General features: G+C 39.5%; 4 protein-coding genes and 5 non-coding genes across 9 annotated transcripts; 4 read left to right on the top strand and 5 right to left on the bottom strand.

The window, feature by feature from the left end:
* Positions 1-4,383: 4,383 nt before the first annotated feature.
* On the bottom strand, positions 4,384-4,493 carry LOC120288657. The gene has a single exon (XR_005546759.1). It is a non-coding gene; the product is annotated as a small nucleolar RNA snoR97 (small nucleolar RNA).
* A 546-nt stretch (positions 4,494-5,039) lies between these two features.
* On the bottom strand, positions 5,040-5,133 carry LOC120288645. The gene has a single exon (XR_005546747.1). It is a non-coding gene; the product is annotated as a small nucleolar RNA Z223 (small nucleolar RNA).
* Positions 5,134-5,182: 49 nt separating this feature from the next.
* Positions 5,183-5,271, bottom strand: LOC120288658. Its single transcript, XR_005546760.1, has one exon. It is a non-coding gene; the product is annotated as a small nucleolar RNA U36a (small nucleolar RNA).
* A 109-nt stretch (positions 5,272-5,380) lies between these two features.
* On the bottom strand, positions 5,381-5,534 carry LOC120288605. The gene has a single exon (XR_005546710.1). It is a non-coding gene; the product is annotated as a small nucleolar RNA snoR134 (small nucleolar RNA).
* Positions 5,535-5,924: 390 nt separating this feature from the next.
* Positions 5,925-5,996, top strand: TRNAD-GUC. Its single transcript has one exon. It is a non-coding gene; the product is annotated as a tRNA-Asp (tRNA).
* A 109-nt stretch (positions 5,997-6,105) lies between these two features.
* On the top strand, positions 6,106-9,319 carry LOC104424857. Its single transcript, XM_010037368.3, has 4 exons — positions 6,106-6,324; positions 7,149-7,219; positions 7,791-7,880; positions 9,083-9,319. The coding sequence occupies exons 1-4, from the start codon at positions 6,201-6,203 to the stop codon at positions 9,104-9,106; spliced, it is 309 nt and encodes a 102-aa protein (XP_010035670.1). The 5' UTR covers positions 6,106-6,200; the 3' UTR covers positions 9,107-9,319.
* Positions 9,320-10,378: 1,059 nt separating this feature from the next.
* LOC104424859 (myosin-16) lies at positions 10,379-13,208 on the bottom strand. The gene is made up of 2 exons (XM_010037370.3): positions 12,743-13,208; positions 10,379-12,247 (listed from the first exon to the last, which is right to left on the bottom strand). The coding sequence occupies exons 1-2, from the start codon at positions 12,935-12,937 to the stop codon at positions 10,505-10,507; spliced, it is 1,938 nt and encodes a 645-aa protein (XP_010035672.2). The 5' UTR covers positions 12,938-13,208; the 3' UTR covers positions 10,379-10,504.
* Positions 13,209-16,295: 3,087 nt separating this feature from the next.
* Positions 16,296-16,937, top strand: LOC120288527 (protein LTO1 homolog). Its single transcript, XM_039302582.1, has 2 exons — positions 16,296-16,305; positions 16,432-16,937. The coding sequence occupies exons 1-2, from the start codon at positions 16,296-16,298 to the stop codon at positions 16,935-16,937; spliced, it is 516 nt and encodes a 171-aa protein (XP_039158516.1).
* A 781-nt stretch (positions 16,938-17,718) lies between these two features.
* Positions 17,719-18,809, top strand: LOC104424862 (formimidoyltransferase-cyclodeaminase). The gene is made up of 2 exons (XM_010037374.3): positions 17,719-18,109; positions 18,352-18,809. Exons 1-2 carry the CDS (start codon positions 17,719-17,721, stop codon positions 18,807-18,809), a joined length of 849 nt encoding a protein of 282 aa, XP_010035676.2.
* Positions 18,810-18,993: the final 184 nt, after the last annotated feature.

Genomic DNA, 18,993 nt, shown 5'->3' with positions numbered 1-18,993 from the left:
CTTAAACAAGTGTCATATCGAATGGCCTTTTTTTAGACAATTGAGTCTTGGACATTTCATATTTGTGAAAATCGAGTCAATTATACATTAAATGCATAATTTATGCTCATCAAAATTAAGCCAAATTTGGCTAAAAAACACAAATATCAATTTTAAAATTTTTTACCAATTAGGTTGTTTTCATCACCTCGCATAACAACCAATAGCCATTTAGTAGATTGTACATATAAAAATGATCCTTTTAGTTATATTCTCCCCAATATGGCCGCTTTTGAACAATGTCAGGACCAATGGAATTGGCACTTAATCGCTTATGCCATGTTCATGGACACGTTATTCACATGGCCGATAATGTACAACTTTTTGTGTGATTGTAAACTCATCTTAAATCATGGAATGAGGAATGAGAATGTTGTACACTCCTCCAATTAAGTCTATGAGGATGTTATGTAGCATAGCTCATTGTAATTTTAAACAAGTCCCTTAAATATGAACAGGCTTATTTTTGCTGCATACAAATCCTAAATGCTTTTCATGACAACGCATGATTGGCTCTTCCTGATTGAAACAGTTTACACTTAACTATAGTACAATCATCCCAAATCACGAGAAGCAATTAGAAGCTACATTTTCATATTGATTTCATTGCATATTTAGGTAGAAAAAGATAAATATATATTTTTAGAACTATCGAATCGGATTTTTGAAACAATTGGGTAAGGAGCTTTTCCTAGATGTAAAAATTGATTGGGCGTAAAACAAAAAAATTATGCCCGATGAAAATTTGGTCAAATTTAGGTAAAAAAATAGATAAATATTGCTTTCCATAATTTTACCAAATTAGATGATTTAAAATACTAATCATGTGAGGTTAAGAGCTTTTTAATCATCTAAATTTACTTATGTCCAACCACGGCGATCAAATATTAACAATGAAATTACTATCCGTTCTTTTCAATTTCTAGACAGTTACAAACTTGACACAATTTTTATATCGAATCGCATTTTTTAGATAATCAAGTCTTGGACTTTTCATGGGTGCGAAAATCGAGTCAACTAGACGTCGAACAAAAAATTTATGTCTGGTCAAAATTAAGTCAAATTTGGCTAAAAAAATACGCAAATATCAATTTTAAACTTTATACTCATTGGATCATTTTCTACAATGGCCAATAGCCACCTGGTAGATTGTTCATGTAAAGATAATCCTTTCGGTTGTTTCTTCCCCAATATGGTTGCTTTTAAACTGTCCGGTGGCCAATGGAATGGGCATATAATTGCCTATGCAATGTTCATGGGATGTCTCATTCACATGACCGATGATGTACAACTTTTGTGTGATCATAAAGTCATATTGAATTATGGTGTGAGTAAAGAGGATGTTGCACGCTTCTTCAGTAAAGTATGCAAGTACGTTATTTAGCATTGCATAAACGAGTCTCTTAAGTATGAATGGGCTTATCTTTGCTGCACACAATACCTAAATACTTTTCATGACAACATGGTATATTGATTTGAACCAGTAGCATCATGGATCAAATACCTGGATCTCCAATGATCGGCGACGAATGAGATTCCATTGGAGTTTCGATCGGCGAATTCAATAGAGCAGCAGTGAAAAGGACGCTCTAGCCTCAAACCGAGGGGAAAGTAATAGATGCAAAAGAGATCTTATTAATTTGGCAAGTAGACTTTATATAGATTCAAATTATTCACCCTTCATGGCCCGTGCAGTGGCCCTTATCGGGTCGCCCTCATGCTCCACCATGTCCCGCCGGATCAACTCGGCCACCACACCGCCCGTGAATGACCGTCTGCCTAAAAAAAATCGGGGAGAGTATCATTCTATTTTATTTTATTTTTGGTGCTTTGGACTCCTAGAGATAAAATTGATGCATTGTTTTAATTTTTAATGTAAAAGGTCTCTGAACTCTTTTGCTCCTTTTCGGGCTTAGCTATTATAGCGATGTTCCCAGGCTTGATTTAAATAGTATACACTGTGCTACAGCAGGAAGCATATAGAAGTTGCATTTCCATATTGATTTCATTACATATTTAGGTAAAAATGATAAATATTTTTAAAAACTGAATTGGATTTTTGAAACAAACAGGAAACGACCTTTTGTACATGTGAAGATCGAGTGGACATTGAATAGAAAATTATGCCTAATGAAAGTTTGGCCAAATTTGGGTAAAAAAAAAAAAAGATAAATATTATTTTCATAATTCTACCAAATTAGATGATTTAAAATACTTGACCTTTAAGAGCTTTCTAATCATCTAAATTTACTTACGTTCAATCACGATGATCGAATTTTAACGATGAAAATATTATGTCTACCCACTTGGTCCAATTTTTGGATATTTGCGTGCCTAACGCTTTTTTTCATATCAAATCGTTTTTTTAGACAATCGAGTCTTGGACTTTTCGTAGGCGCATGAATTGAGTCAACTAGACATCAGAAAAATTTATGCTCGGTCAAAATCAAGTCAAAATTGGCTACATGAATATACAAATATTAATTATAAATTTTTTTACCAATTAGATTATTTTCATCACCTCGTACAAAGTAGTATAACCATCTAATAAAGAACTCTCCAAAATATAAAATGAAAAAAAAATAAATATAAAAATTCAAAAAAAGTAAGAAAATTTAATAAAATGTGTTCACGTTAACACTAGCCATGTTACATAAAATAGCCAGCATACACATCAACTATTTCCAACCAAAATTGCCCGGATAGACTATATTGCCAAATTTTTAAAAAGATTAGAACTCAATTGGACTATGATTGAATTGGTAAAAGTGTAAATTGTGTAATAAGTTGAGGATTTTTTCGATAATTTCATATGCTTTCCTAGCTAACTTATCATATTCCATGCACCTTATCACTCCAGATATTAATCCTGCTCGAATACCAATAAAACAAGGTATGTCAACCCTGGGCCCTACCTCAACTCTGGGACGAATCTTAGCGTAAATATAGATTTTCAAGGATTCAAATTAGAGTTGGCACTTAATAATTATTTTTTTTTAAGTGGCACTTAAGCAAGCCAAAATCTTTTGGCACTAATGTAAAAGCATACAATTTTTTGTGCGTTTAGACTGCATTTGGTAGTTAAAATAAAAATCAGAATTAGATCAAATTTATCCTTATGAACAGCCAATTATTTTACTTTTTTTTTTCTTTTTAAATCTTATCCTATCCTTAATAAATCACGGTTCAATTAGTTTATAACAATGAGTGAACGGAAAATATTTTTATTATCTATAAAAATGTATAAATATTAATTACAATTAATAATAAAAACATTTTTTATTAATTGATTATTTTAAATGATACAAGTGATTATTTTAAATGATACAAGTGATTATTTTTAAATCTTTCTCAAGATGTTATACTATGATTACTTATAACTACAGTACATCGCCGATTATTATATGTCAGTATTAGTACCTTCATAAAATATTATATTCAACATAATCATTATCTTTGTTTTTATTTTAATTACTTCTGCTATCATTAAATTTACACTGCAATACTACAGCTGTGTGATTTTTATCAAATTTCTCAAAGCACCGCTCAACAGCCGCAGCAACCACAGAAAGCCCGACCGAACCCAAGACTCTGTTCGACTTCGGAGGGAAGTGTTAATGGGATTGTTCTCAAAATTTATTGAAACCGAATCATATTCCAAGGGAGCTCCCAGCTTATCATCAGCAAGGTCAGGCAGCTGCTCCCTCTGAATTGCTGGTTAAAATCCTACCTCTGTCCTCATTTCTGTGAATTTGCGTAGGCTCCATGATCTTGTAACTTTTGCTGCTCATCTACTCTTTGGAGCTGCTCTTTGAATTTTGCAGGGAGAATGTTATTTTTGCTTATTGCGTGTCTTCGGACAATTTAGTTTCGTCAATGCACTCTTATCTCCAAGAAAGACAGGCAGCTTGATTTCAATCCGACAAAACCACAGATGTCCTCATTTCTATGAATTTGCTTTGGCTCCGTGATCTTGTAACTTTTGCTGCTCATCTACCCTTTGGAGCTTCTCTTTGAATTTTGCAGGGAGAACGTTATTTTTGCTTATTGCGTGTCTTCGGACATTTTAGTTTCGTCAATGCACTCTTATCTCCAAGACAGGCAGCTTGATTTCAATCCGACAAAACCACAGATATCTCCAACTAGCCAACTGCTAACCAAGCACTCGTGCAGGTCTCAAACAAAGCATGAGTTTTGGTACCAACCCAGCTACTATCAGCCAACAACATATTTCATAAACAAGATTGATCTAATACCGGGTTGATTCCTTGAGTTCAACCTAGGATAGTCAATGTACGCAAAAGCACAAGCATAACGTGGTTTAAGAAAGCAATGCTGCAGGATAAATGTTGTGCTGTTATTTAACTCCAAACTCGTGGGATATTCAAGAGAAGAAGCTGATAGACAACACCCGATCTGTGAGTTTTTTCAGACTCCAATGCCCACAACATAGAAAAGGCAAGGAGTATAGTTGAAACTCAAAACTCCAATGATACTCTTCAGAAAGACAGCTATGGCTGGTACCCTAAATTTGCTGCACAATCTCATTACTATCCACACAAGCACAAGAAGAGATGCGCAAACGCTCAGCATTGGCACGCCTCGTTTTAATTTTAATCAACTCGACATCATGCATATGGGTTATTCTTGATAGGACAACACAGCACCTCAATAAAGAATTGCAGTTCTTGACTTGCCTCGAAGCAGACTCAAATTGAAAATTTTGATAATGACCAAACAAAAACATTAGGCAGACCTTCTTTCTTTTGGAATGGAAGTACTAGTTGAAGGTCTCAGACAGATCCAGCATTTTCATGGATGGTGTAGGACCCCAAGTAGGTTCCCCTGTAAACAGGGCTTGGGGCGATCTACACCTCAACAAGGCGGATCATATCATCATCAACTCAGGCCAGATTTTCAGAAAAAAGAAACGAAAACAATCCAAAATCATTAAGCAACGAATATAAACAATAGATGGAAATTCAAAAGGTTGTCAATGAGGAGGGCTCAGACAATATAAACAGCTCTATCAATCAAGAATTTTCTGAAGCAGAACTGGCATTTGAAGCTGTACATCGATCATCACTGCCGTTTTCAATGAAAACAAAATCGAATTTTTTTTTATATGAATCCGAAAACGTATCGGCTCATATCAAGAAATTCAACCATTTTTTTATCCTCTGTGCTTCATTGTAGACACTCAGAAGCGCGGATAATTTGTAATCATCGCCGACCGCCACTTCGCAACTCCTTTCCACAGACAACAAAAACCGCAGTCGAATAAAAAACAAAACTTTTGCTCGAAAAAAAAAAAAAAAAAAACGCGAGAGCAATCGCTGAGAGATGTAGCCGTTTGAATTGACACAGCTCAAGCTACGGACACAGAAGTGAAGCTAGACTGCAACACGAACGGCGCCTCGATCTAGCACGAGCATTGGGGCTTGCCATCGTCAGCGTCCTGAAACTCGGAGAAGCCCGGGGTATGCATCGTGCGGTGCGTTGCATCGCGTCGGATCCCGTTCGAGATCAAACAAGATTCGCAGGGCGCACCGTCGAAATCTTTATTCATCGAAGCAAAAGAACAGAAAAGAGCAGAGGCATAACTAGGAAGAGGAGGAGCGGGAGAACGACGACAAACCCTAGGTGGTGGAGGAGGAGCTAGCTCTCGGATTCAGATAAGCGATTGCACAACGCAAGGCCACCTATATATACACATATACAGAGGGAGGGAGAGAGGCGGCAAGCGAGCGACTGTGATAGGAAGAAGCCGCTTCAATTAGGGTTTCGACGAGGAGGGAGGTTCCGCTCGAGGGCAAAACGGTAAAGCAATGTCTCTGGTTATAGATAAATACGAATAAATTTAGAAGGGACGACGCAGCAAATCGGTCGTTGTAGTATAGTGGTGAGTATCCCCGCCTGTCACGCGGGAGACCCGGGTTCGATCCCCGGCAACGGCGCAATCTTTTTTGAAAGAAAATTCCATAATCCAATTTTCCTCGAACCTTTTTTTTGGCCCTGGGTATCCAAAAACGACGGCGTCCCTCTCCTCCCGTAGAAAAGAACACCCATCGCCTTGCCCTATTGCCGTCTCTCCCCCGTCAAAGCTCTGCCGAGTCCTCAAATCGCGCAGCACACTCTCTCCTCTCTCTCTCGATCCAGCCATGGCTACTGCGTTAGCCGCGATCGCAGCTCGCCGGGCCGCCGCTCTCTCGCGCGCCTCCTCTCCGGGGCTGTCGGCCCAAGCCGCCGCCTTCGGCCAGCGGCGCGGCCTCGCCGGTGCGGCGGGTAAGCTCCCCCCACCCCCACGAATTCGCATTTGGAATGATCGAGGATCACGCGTCGGGACTGTATGAGCGTTTGCGATTCAGTTCGGATCCCTGTGTCGCTAGTCCCTCTTGCATCGTGGCATCGCTATTCATGGTCGGGAAGTTCGGGGAAGGACGAGACGACGGTGTCTCTAGTTAGGTTTTTTTTTCTGAATATCATCTGATTTTGGTTTTGGCTTATTCCTAGCTGGATGGTGGGAATTATCTCCTGAATCCGCGTTGCGCGGTTGTGGATTTTTAAGATGGGTGTGTATGACTTCTGCTGGCATGGCAATAGAGATAGGCGGATATAGGGCAAAATGCCGGTTCAGTGGTGGCTGTGTTGATTGTTGACTTACTGGGTATTCTGTGAAGAACCCATTAGGGTCATGATTCGATCTTTGGGATCGAAAGTGGGAATGAAAAAGATTAGCGGTGAACGTAGCATGTGCAATTCGACGGATATTACTCGTTTAGGTCAGTGGGGGAATTGGAGTAGCAAGATTTGTTGCTTCCAAGCTCTAGTTAAGTGTCAATCATGGACCTTGACAATGTTGCCACAACAAAAATTTGTTTTGTTACTAGACAATGGCCAATTCTTGAATCTTTGCTTTAAGCATTTCTCTAGATGAAGATCATGTTGTTAAGTTGTATAGAATATCTCGAGACTTCTTATGTAAATCTGTAAAGTGATGGTTTCTCATTATCTTTCAATTTAATCTTGATATTATTTTTTTTCTTATCTATCCTGGTATTAGAATCTGCTCTTTTCATTTTCTTGATTCGCTTTTTTATGTCATACAGATCACCATGGACCACCAAGAGTTAATGTTTGGGATGACCCTTTGAGTCCATCTAAATGGAAGGAAGAGCATGTAAAGTTATTATCCTTTTTTTTTTGTCATTTCAGTTTGTTGGATCATCAGAGTTCTCTTCTAATTGCTGAAATGGGATTAATAAACTACTTGGGAGCTTCCATCGTGGTGGAAATATTTAAAAGGTGTTTCGTTTTTGCTGCTAGGTTATAATTTTTTTTTCTTTATGCTTAACTATTTTATGAGTTTTTGGCCTCTGCAAGGTGTATATGCACACGACATAATATTGTTGAAGTGGTCATCCTTCTCTGATCAGCTCATCATGTCATTCTGCTTGGGTAGATGAGAAGTAGAAATCTGATCTTTTATAACCTTGTCAGTTTATTGTTTTGAGCAAGTCTTTACTAATTTGTAGTTAAGACTTTAGATATATAGTTTTGCTATAATTTGGCATGGTCATACACTTGATTATGTCAGTCTGAATGTCATGTGTGCTTTGGAATCATCTTGTTCTGTTCTTTTTACTTATTTAAAAAAATAAAAAATCGTTGTGTTCTTTCTTGTGTTAATGCACATGGCTTAAGGGAACCTCTGTTGGTAATTGATTTTTTTTAACTTTTATCTTTTGCAGTTTGTAATTGTGTCTTTGTCTGGTTGGGGTGTGCTTATCTATGGAGGGTACAAATTCTTCACTGGGGGCAAAAAGGATAAGAAGGAAGAGGTAACAATTGATTTCTTATCATGGTATCATATCTTCATAAGTTTTGACTCAACATTAAATATGTATGGTCACTAGTTTGGCTCAAAAGGATCTTTGCAATTTGTCATCCTTCTTTACACTCTATGGTAGATCTTAAATATCACTTAAATTGTTCACACAGTGCAAATCCTATTTTCTTCGTGTTACCCAAGCTTGTCTATTGCTGCTGCTAGAGTATAAGCTGAAGCTTCTGCCTTTCCATTGGTGACTAGATCTAGCAGATTTAGTATATCCCTTGTTTTAGATGAATTCCTGGAGAGGCAGTGTTATTGTGACGCACGCATAGTGGGTGGGGTTGCCTAGCTATCTTAGAAGCATATTCTCACATGTTAAAATGAAGTCGAGTAACTATTAGCTTTGTGTATGTGTGGCTGTGCTTGCTCAGAGGATGAGATGTAACAGGTATAACACTTGTAGCTTTGTATTTATTTTGGTCATTGTCTATGCATAGGTAATGCACGTTTGAGATTGCTAATCATTTAAAATTGATGGTATCATTCGCTCTTGTACACCAATTGCAGTCTATCAAGTTTTGTAGTTGTACCACACTAGATTTCCATAACATTTATAAAGCAAAAAGGCAAGTGTGCGTGCCTTGGTACTGCTAATCCAGCTTACAGCAATTTACTGCATTCAAAGTAAACTTTGAAGCTTCTTCACCGTTCTGGACTGTTCTGGAAGTCTGCTTCTATGTTTTTTTTCATTTATCTGGCTTCTGGTAAACTTATGATGTCAGAAATGTTGGCACTTCGATGTGCTTGCACGCACGGAGTCCTTGCTCTCATGTGAGAAAATTCTGTCAAACAGTGAACTTAGACTTAGTGTAGAATTAACCAATTACTTGTCAAGCAGATGATTTGAAGGGCTGGTGGCTAGAATTAAACAATTAATTATCAAGCAGATAATTTGGATCATCATTAAGGCTGGTAGTATGGAGCCAGGTTTGGTTTTTGGATTGGCAGTACTATGCATGTTACACAAAGTCAATGTGCTGCATAAAATTACCTGGAAAAGGAGGTGGTCAATGACCAAATGTATTGGTGTAATGAAAACATTTTTCTAATCAAGTCAGTTCATGACTGTATTTGTCTCTTCGTTTCTTTAGAGATTTTTGGCCTTCCCATTTCTAACCGAGTCAGTTCATGACTGTCTTTTGCTTGCAGAAACTGGTGGAAGCAGCGCATTGAAGTTTGGATTGCATAATTTCACTAATGTTTCCTGCTGATAAGGCAATCGACTGTATTTGTTGAGAATGCATTTTTCCTTGTTGGAGAAGTTCTCTTTCATTAGTTTCCAAGGAACTTATGGGGAATAAATAGCAGAAATCGTTTGCTTTAGCGTGGACAACATGGCTGTTTTGCTATCATCATGATCATTTTGATATGACCCATTTGTTCAAATGCTTGCTCTCAGTACTTTACATCACTTCATAACCGAGTCTTCTTAATCTCTTGTATCCTTTGCAAATTCAAAAAGCATATGTGACGGGCTCATTGTTTGGGATTGAGATCGTTAGGCTCCCTTGGATCGTTTGGAGTGTCTAAGCCAAGCCTTTCTTAGAATCGATTGCTTGCTCACTCGTGAGCCCGAATCGTAGAGAGAGAGTCATCGCTCGCTAACTCGAATCATAGGGAGAGAAAGTTTATAGAAAGAGAATATTGAATAAAAGAATGAAATTTTAATTGTGAAATGGTTGGATGATTACAATGAGAGGTGGGTACTTCTTCGTATTGCAATCATTGCAATCATTGAACGCTTTTCGATCCAACGGACAAAATATCAATATTTATGTTGAGAAAGTTCTAGATTCTCGATACAAATACCGTCTTGCCCGTCTCTAGAAACGTTCCGAATTCTGAACTTTGAGCGATCTTAGGAAGTCCTCAATCATGCACGCCACTTATCAATATTTATGTTAAGAAAGTTCTAGATTCTCGATACAGTTATCATCCTGTCCGTATCTAGAAACGTTTCGAATGCTAAACTAGAAACGTTCCGAATGCTGAACTTTGAGCGATAAACTAGAAACGTTCCGAATGCTGAACTTTGAGCGATCTTAGGAAGTCTTCCTCAATCATGCACGGTCCAATTCCCGTGACACATACATGCCGTACTTTGGAGTTGCTTTAAAACTTCTAAGAGACCTGAAGCGAGGTCTAGAATGGTTTTGACATCTAGATCGGGTAAAAAAGAGAGAGAAAGATAGCTGCCTGCGAACGCGTTGAAACAAAATGAACATGCGATGAGGACTATCTGCACGTCTAAAACATTGCTTATTTTAAGTGGGTTAGCAAAATATTGGGCATTGCGTTTGTATATATATTTACATTTTCATTCAAGAGTATCAATTTTGAGCATTAATCTTAGCACTGTATTCACACAAATTTTGTTTCACCGAGTTCTCTGCCTGAGAAGAGAGAAGTACTGCGATGGCCGACCAAGTGGTCGACGTGTCTCTCTATCAGCATATGGTATGTATTGATGGGTGATATCTAATAAAGACTAAATTCGATTGTCTGAACACACATCGACAGTTAATAGGAACGCACAGGCTCTATAGTTTACAGCACAGTTGGGTTACATAACTAGAACCCAGAATCATCGGTTTCTACCTTGTACTCGTCGTTATTTTCCGAACTGGAATCATCAGTTTGCTGTGAGAGATCCCGGCCGGCGCCATCTGCCTTTGATTCTTTTGAGTCGTCATCTTCTGAATGTCTCCGCTCCTCAATTCTGTAACGAACTTTCTCTTTGTCAGCAGCCAGTCTCTCTTTGTCAGCTGCAAGTCCTGCTCCGCCAGTTTCAACTTCCGTGGTCTCTAGGGCAGCATTGGCTCCTTGATCTTCTTGTCTTCGGATTTCAACATTCGCTTCCTGTTCTGCACCTTCATTTGTGATGTTGTTAGCTTTTCCTTGTGAAGCAGAATTGGTTGAGACTTCGCCGTTCGTCAGCGAATTGCCACTCTTCATCTCTTCCTCTTCATTCTTGAGAGGACCTTTTTCGCCGCCACTCATTCCACTTCCCTCTACATCTCCCTTATTTTCAGTACTTTCAGACTCAATCAACTTAGCGTCCGAGAAGTTCGAGTCCTTACCTATGCTTCCTCCACTCCTGTCGCTTTCCTCTCCTCCGTTTACTGTGTCTTCACTTGAGTCTGCTGGTACACTCTTGATTTCAACTTGATCTCGATTTTCTTTCCTCCCTTGTTCTTCTCTCTGCTCAGATTCATCTCTTCTCAAGTGGGTAACAGTTTGCTGGTTCCTTTCGGTGCTCTCCAACTGGTTTTCTATTTCACTCCGGTATTGTTTGATTTCTTTCGCATCTCCAATGAGTCTTCTTTTTCTGTTCCCCTTGTTCTCCAGCCTCCTATTTCTCGCAAGCATCCTCCATTTCTTTCCCCTTTTCTTACTCACATATAGGCCGCCTTGCTTTCCTGTAACAACAGAGTCCGATTCATTGCCGTGAGAATTTTCCGAATTTTCCAACTTCATACCACCCTTGCCTACTCCACTCTCTTCTGGACTTTCCTTCACATTGACGGTCTCCGCATCACCATTTTCATTCATATTTCTCGAGACCTCATCTGCACCGTGTGATGTGCTTCTCTCATTTGGAGTGTTCGTTCCCTCTCCAGTATCGGATTTTCGCTCGTCTTGGAGACCATCAATATCTTCTCTACGGTTCTCTATCCCATTCCCTTCACTGGCAACTTGTTCTTGCTTTTGATGTTCACCTGAGCTATCTCCCTTCCCCCGCAACCTCTCCATCTCTGTCACTCCTATCTTCTCAGCAGAACCCAGTCTGCCTTCAGAACCCTCATCAGATCTTGATGCAACTTCGCCATCCAGGACTTCAATTTTGCTCTTGATCAAGGAAGTCCTGTTTGATTCGCTTGCTAGCTCGCCCTTTTCATTGGCACCCGCATTGCTTGTTTCATCCTTCTGCACCTCGCCTGCTTGCAAACTGGAATTCCCAGGCAGACTCGACGGGTCATTGGAGCTGGCTGAGCCAATGTTGACCTGTTTTTCAAGACGCTGCTTCAAATCCTCAATTTCTGCTTCCTTCAGCTTCAAGATCTCTCTCAAAGAAACTTCCTCAGGATCTTTTTGGCTCGCCTCCATATTTTTTTCACGCAGCATTTTGAGTTCGTTGTCCTTTTCTTGAAGTGCCGACTCCATCGCTCGCATCTCATCCTTCAGCGAGCCGACTGTAGACTGCATCTCGAGGACCGCACTATCCAGCTCCATCTTTTGCGTCCTGAAGGCATACATCTTCTCTTTCATCCCTTCAAATTTCCTTTTCATTTCGGTGTTGTGGTCTCTTTCTCGCTACACATGGTAAAATTTTGATGGAACAGTCAGGCTTCAGGACAATCATCAGCAGTCAAGCTCATCAACAATCGGAAGCAATTTATACTAATTGGAACGTGAAAAGGCCAGCCAGGAAAACAGAAAATTATTGCAAAGCTGAAAACCTTAAAACCAGAAAATTACAAAATTACAAAATTACAATCAGTTGTTGGCATGTAAATCTCTTGGGTCGAGCACTTCTGGAACAAGAACAGGATGAGAAAAAAAAAACGGAGGACAGAGGACATGGAAGCTGCTTGTAGGAGCTGGTTCTTCGACTTCTTGACCATCAAGACGATTTAAAAACTTCTTTTTCCTACCGTAACTGCTAAGACCGCGAAAATTCTAAAGCAACGAAATTTATGCGGGCGATGGGTTCAGAGGCGTCATGCATGCAGATCGCCAGTTCGAACACATGAAGGTCACCCGAAAGAGAGACATACACAGAGAGAGAGAGAGAGAGAGAGAGAGGACCTGCAAGAGAAGTTGGAGAGAGAAGAGCTCACGGTCCTTGTCCTTGAGGAGGAGATTGGAGATGCGTCTCTCTCGGAGCTTGTGAAGGGCCATGACCCCGATGAGAGCAGCCCCGAATGCCAGAAGCAGCATCATCCCGTACGGCCGCCCTCTCTGCGCTCCTCCAAGGTTGCCCTTGAAAGACCCCGACCCCATCTCTCTCTCTCTCTACTTTCAGAGCACAAAAATGGAGTCTTGGAGAGCTCGAGGGTTAGAAGAAGAAAGGAGGGAGAGCGTGTGTGGAGGAGGGTCGTATGGCGTGTCTAGGAGTAGAGATCTTTGGTTGCTTATGATGTCAAAGATTGAAATGGAACATGCATGATGCAACTGCAACCTCTCTCTCTCTCTCTAGAAATTTCTCTCTCTAGAGGGAGGTGAGATTGAAGAGGATGCATGGGAACTGTGTCCAGAGCGCCGATTCTGGACAGGTTGGAATACTTTTTGCTTAGCTTTTTGCGTTTTCCCAATCTCCATTTTTAATTTCTTATACAGTTTTATTTATTTATTATTTTATTTTTTTTGGTTGTCTCTTTCCACTTTCTAGTTTGACACTTTGATATGCTCAAATGTTGGTGGTAACCGGTAACTACAAAGTTATAAATGACTAATATTAATCCCTGATCAAGCATAGAAAATAAAGGTTATTATGTAAGTTTTTAAAATATGTTTAACAAGATTCTAACTATTAATTGCCACATAGATTTTCGACTTAATTGAATAATTTAAGTCAATTTCATTTAAAGTTATTAGTTTAATCAAGTGTTGAATTTTCAGCACCTAATTTGGGTTATCGTGTAAGCCCTTAATGAAAAATTTCGATTCCAAATACATCTAGTGCACTTCTGAAGTGATTAAGTAGAAATAGAGAAGTTATACAATTCTCAAGCACTGATTTTTATCATAAACTCGCAATTTACTTCATTTGTAAAGTAAATAATACAATAATACTTGGATTCACATCATTTTTTCTTGATGAAAACAATACAAACTCTTAAAAGAATAAGGAATATACAAGTCATACAATCACATATTTTTCAATATTAAGTTTGTAGAAAATGGAATCAAAATTACTTAATCCTTACAACGCATTGTTCGAACCATCATGGGAAAAAAAACATAATGCATGAAGGGAGCGTGAGAAATCGAATGCTCCAGTGAGAATCATGTTAAATTAAGGAGTACACTTTTAGTCACTGATATAAAAATCAATTTTTAACATCAATGATAAATTAAAGTGTCCCTGACGAAATGAAGAAGCAACCTTCGCCTTTTCTTGCAAAGAAGAAACGATTTCTTCTAATTCCAAAAGGTCACTCGCTTGCTTCCTACCTGCCCTAGCATGCACAGCGTAGCCAACTAGATCTGACAAGGACATTAGCAAAAATTAAGGAAAGAATCAAGCCGGATCGCAGTAATTTAATAGACCAATCTAATCTAACCTACTTGTACTTGCGCATTTAAAGCTGGAGTTTTTGGACCAAGAAAAATCCAACTTGTTTTGCAAAATCATCATCATTTTTTTCTTTTTCTTTTTTTATGTTTTTGTCCTTTAAAGGTAACGGTGAATTTTATTTTTTTTAAATTGTCAGAAAATTTGAATGAAATTTCACGAATGTAGTTGACATTTCGTGCACTAGACACGGGAATGCAAAACCCATGTTCGGGATTAGGGAGAATTTCTCGGTCTCATTAACGGTCGGCCTCGCGTTTGATTTTGATAATGTCACCGTTCCTTTTTATTTTTTTCTTTTCCCTTTCTTCACATTAACGCGATGTTAAGCGCTCAATTCACTGTCGACACTTTAAACATATCTTGATATATTTTAAATTGTTCATTTTTCATTGAATAAATGCATCTTAAATCGAGAAGAAAGAACATGATGATTATTCCAATATTTTAAATTTACCTCAACATAGAAATATGAAAAATAGCCAAACAAATCAATAGATGAATTGGATAGTAATACAACTTGTCTTTCAAGAAGGTAATCAATCTGCCAATTGGCTAGCGGAATCAGGGCGACATCAAATGCAAATCAAAATGCTCTTCTTTCTTTTCCTCCCATAGACTTTAATTCGGTTCAATAGGTGATAAAGTAGGAGCTACTTATCACCAGAAAAAGAAAAAAAGTAAAGTGGGTGATGATAAAATGAAATAACTATATGAAGCACCCGACAAGACTTAATCAATTCTGATGCTTACACTAGAAAATAGCCAACTCATTATAATTGACATAAAATCAATTTAAGTGGATATAGAGCTCAACAATGAGACTAATATGATCATCAGTAAGTTTTCGATCTTGAAAGAACTTATGGATAACTATAGATGATCATAAAATACAATTATTGATGCACGGTGACATCTAGTGGACGAGCACATTGTTACGATAACAAACCCAAGATACAGCCAATATTAATATCCATTTGGCTAAGTGTCGGATAAAGCGGAAAATTGACATGCTTGCTTAAAAACAAAGATACCAATGAACGGTTAATTTAGGGTACTTTACAAGTTGTAACCGCTTGCAAATAAGGTCGACCTTCGAACAAGGAGCCTAAAGTTATGGAAATGTCGTAGGAACCTCCTTTAGGGTATTGACTGCTTATGGCAATTGTGTTTGGTAGATTATAAAAGACATTGCCTAACTACTTTGGAGGATCCACAATTATCAAGAACAAATTTCCAATATATTTTTATTATTATATTAATATTAGTTTAATTTCAGTTTCCAACATTTAAACTATTCTATTTTTAAATTTATTGGTCTTCATCCTTGCTGCTTCTCCAATCGAATTGCTGATTGAAAAACCTTTGAACAAATTTCATCAAAAAAAGAAATACAAAATATTACCATTTGGTGAAAGGTTGTTCACAAGGAGTGATCGGTCTTTGTTCGATCCAATTCTAATTCCAATCTAGTGGAACCAACTTTTTTTTTTCGTATTTCCATTAGGACATCTTATATCCAAATGATGATCAATAATAAATTCGGAGCTCGAGACAAATATTATATTTCAATTATAGGTTTCTGTTACCTCGGCACAATAAACTAAACCCACAATTTTTTTGAAAACATAAGAACAAAAAAAATACCTAATTCCCCTTTGAAATTGAGAATCGGACCATCGGACACTAGTCCCACTTTTAGGAACTAGGAATCAAACCGACATTTGCAAGAACCAAACTGACTCAGTCAGTTCAGTCGGCCTCAATTCAGGTGGTTCTTAATTCGAACAGTCCATTTTGCACACCTCTCTAGTGAAATAATTGTGGCATTCATTGTCCACATAAATAGATTTTTTGAAAATTGTCTAAGCAGCTCTAACTTATTTTATAGATTAAACTTTTCAATTTTATCAATTAAGTTTTAAATCTTTGTACGAATTCTCAATATAGTCCTTTTAGCTATTTTTCGTTAAAAAATTATTGATGTAGCGGTGCATTGCATAGGAGGTTGGATAGTAATTAGGTTGTTACGTTAATGATTTTTAGTGAAATTTTTTAGGAAGGATGCGTAAAGGTTTGAAAGTAAATTGGTAAAATTGAAAATGGTAAGATTCCATTGTATATGTCATTTGATCAAAGATATTTTTACGATCGACAGCCGCTTAATTGAATAAGGCCTTTCGGGCTTGATGACATCGAGGTTCGAGTTCGACGGCGTCTCCGTCGAACGGTCGCGAAGGGAAAGCTCCATCCGATCGCAGCACGGACGTCCGACCCGAACCCGCCGACACCAGCTCCGACATTTTGGACTCGTCCCTCGACCTCGAGGAAGCTCACTTCCGGGAAGGCTACAGCGACGGCCACCGCCACGGGGTCGCCGCCGGCAGGGAGGAGGGCCGCCAGGTGGGCCTCAAGACGGGCTTCGAGACCGGCGAGGAGGTCGGGCTTTACCGCGGCTGCGTCGGGGTACGGGGCTCGGCCATCCGGGCCGATCCGACCCGGTACTCGGCCCGGGTCCAGAAGAGCGTGCGGACGATGGAGGCGCTGCTGGACGGGCACCCGACGACGGAGCCGGAGGACGAGCTGGTGCAGGAGATGGTGGGGGATCTGCGGTTGAAGTCCAGGGCCGTGCGCGCGAGCCTGGGGGCAAAATTGGAAAACAGGGGGTATTTAAAGGGCGTGGATAATGAGGATGTGGAGTTTTGAAAGCTTTGGTTGTGGCCGTGTTTGGATGGCCTCTCGGCTCTCAAAGGTTGATACTTTCTGGTAATTCGAAGCCCCCTGAGGTCGTCTTCATTAAAGATGTTAGGGAGTTTGTGTAATGGATGAGTTATTCTTGATACCTGCTCACGTTGGTTGGCTTCTCCTTGTCGCATGAGAATGAATGTGCTTTTCTCATCATTCTGTGGGGAAATCAATGAAAAAGATTCTGAATTCCGGGTATTTTCGTGTTGATCGTGTCGATTTTCGACAATGGTCTGTCCTTGTTATGGGAAAAGTTATGTGATTTGAGTCGAAGAGGAAATTTTGAAGTTCTGTTTCTTTGCCGGTCAGCAATGTTGATTTACTCCGAAATATTTAGATTTTGCTCTGTGGAAAGAATCTGTATTGAGTTGCATTAACGGGTATTGCCATTGTCATGAATTCGGAAAGTTTAGTCACTGAATGACCGGTTTAGCTAATCATGAATTATCTGGGGTACTTGCGCTATCTATGTTTGAAGAAAAGCCAGCGAAGACTCTTAATGTTTAGTATTTAGGAACTGAATTTGTAAACACGATGCGTTTCAGGCTTCAGTGCTTTTGGTAAGTTCATGCTGAGTTTTGGTTGATTCTGCTCCAGCACTCTGCTCCACTGAGTTTGTAAGTATGGAATGGATTATAAGTATGTGGTCACCAACAAGAGAGCCACCATTGCTAATGGGGGCGGCGTTTCATCATCTGGTTTTATCTGTTTCAGCTTTTGAATGCGAGTGAAGCTACCAGAGATGTTAAAAATGATGCTTGCCTGCTGCAAGGTATACATCTCTGAAAGCCGAAACAGGTCTGCACTTGAGGTGATTGAACGAGCAGCTAAACAATTTCCAGAAGCAGCAGTGCTCAACAAGTTCGAAGATGAAATCTACAATAGGGTTGGCTACACAGTTGTGTCTAGATTGGCTCAGAAGTCGCCCTCAGATTCATGTCCTTTGAGAAGTGCTGTATTAGCAATGGTTAAGGCTGCATTTGATGCGATTGACCTTGAGTCGCATAGCGGAAGTCATCCTAGGCTTGGGGTTGTTGACCACATCTGCTTTCATCCCTTGGGTCAGACTTCTCTGGACCAAGTGGCCACCATTGCAAGGTCCTTGGCAGTTGACATTGGCTCTGGTCTTCAAGGTTTGTGAACTCTCATTTGATGGCTTGCTAAAATGAAACAATTATTTACAGGCAACAAATCGGAAAGATTTTGGTCTGGCATTTTTTGCATTGGCATCTGATGCTATCTTCATATTCCCTGGTATAGCCGCATGTACTTCATTGGAAAGTCCTTTGGTCTCCATAGCACTTGAAGAGACCGCAATTTCTCCATACTGTTTTCATTAATCTGCTTCAGGTCTAACGCTCTTCTAAACCTGCAGTACCTGCTTTTCTGTATGGAGTGGCCCATGAAGATGGTAGGACACTCGATTCAATTAGAAGAGAGTTGGGGTATTTCAAGCCTAATGCAAGTGGAAACCTGTGGATAGGTGGTCCAAATTCACAGTTCTTGCCCCTGAAGCCAGACGAAGGTCCACCTCAAGCAGCCCAAGGAAAAGGGGTCATTGTGATTGGAGCAACTCGATGGGTAGATAACTACAATGTCCCTCTATATTCTAGTGATATAGCCACTATCCGAAGAATTGCAAAACGAGTGAGTGGAAGAAGAGGCGGAAAAGCCATGGCACTCACTCACGGTGATGGTATCATTGAAGTGGCATTGTTGATCCAAGTAAAGTTGGAGCAAACGATGTTCAGCTCGAAGTTGAGCGACTTGCAAGGGAGGAGGGTTTGTCTGTGGGGAAGGGGTATTTCACCGACTTCTCACAGGAGGATATAATCAAAAGATACATGAGTCTGGACTCCCCTCCATAAGCAAAACTCTATGTTTGTAAATCTCGATCTGTCAGGTTTGTTGTTCATGCACTAGAGGTCTTTCTTCTATGATCTGGAAGCTCCCCATTGTAAAACTTAGGTTCACTATGTGGCAAAGCAAATTTTTGCTAGCGGTTGATGATTCATAA

The sequence above is a fragment of the Eucalyptus grandis genome, chromosome 9, assembly GCF_016545825.1.
Source record: "Eucalyptus grandis isolate ANBG69807.140 chromosome 9, ASM1654582v1, whole genome shotgun sequence".
In the NCBI taxonomy this organism is placed as follows: Eukaryota; Viridiplantae; Streptophyta; class Magnoliopsida; order Myrtales; family Myrtaceae; genus Eucalyptus; species Eucalyptus grandis.
Note: the sequence above shows the minus strand (reverse complement) of the source record. Positions and strands in the feature narration are given on the sequence as shown.

Bases quoted from the DNA above. Each gene is read 5' to 3' on its own strand.
- LOC104424859 (XM_010037370.3), bottom strand. From the start codon at position 12,937: ATGGGGTCGGGGTCTTTCAAGGGCAACCTTGGAGGAGCGCAGAGAGGG. The intron at 12,248-12,742 runs GTCCTCTCTCTC...TACCATGTGTAG, and splicing joins CTCTCCAACTTCTCTTGCAG to CGAGAAAGAGACCACAACAC.
- LOC104424862 (XM_010037374.3), top strand. From the start codon at position 17,719: ATGTTAAAAATGATGCTTGCCTGCTGCAAGGTATACATCTCTGAAAGC. The intron at 18,110-18,351 runs GTTTGTGAACTC...CTAAACCTGCAG, and splicing joins CATTGGCTCTGGTCTTCAAG to TACCTGCTTTTCTGTATGGA.
- LOC104424857 (XM_010037368.3), top strand. From the start codon at position 6,201: ATGGCTACTGCGTTAGCCGCGATCGCAGCTCGCCGGGCCGCCGCTCTC. The intron at 6,325-7,148 runs GTAAGCTCCCCC...TATGTCATACAG, and splicing joins CGGCCTCGCCGGTGCGGCGG to ATCACCATGGACCACCAAGA. The intron at 7,220-7,790 runs GTAAAGTTATTA...TATCTTTTGCAG, and splicing joins CTAAATGGAAGGAAGAGCAT to TTTGTAATTGTGTCTTTGTC.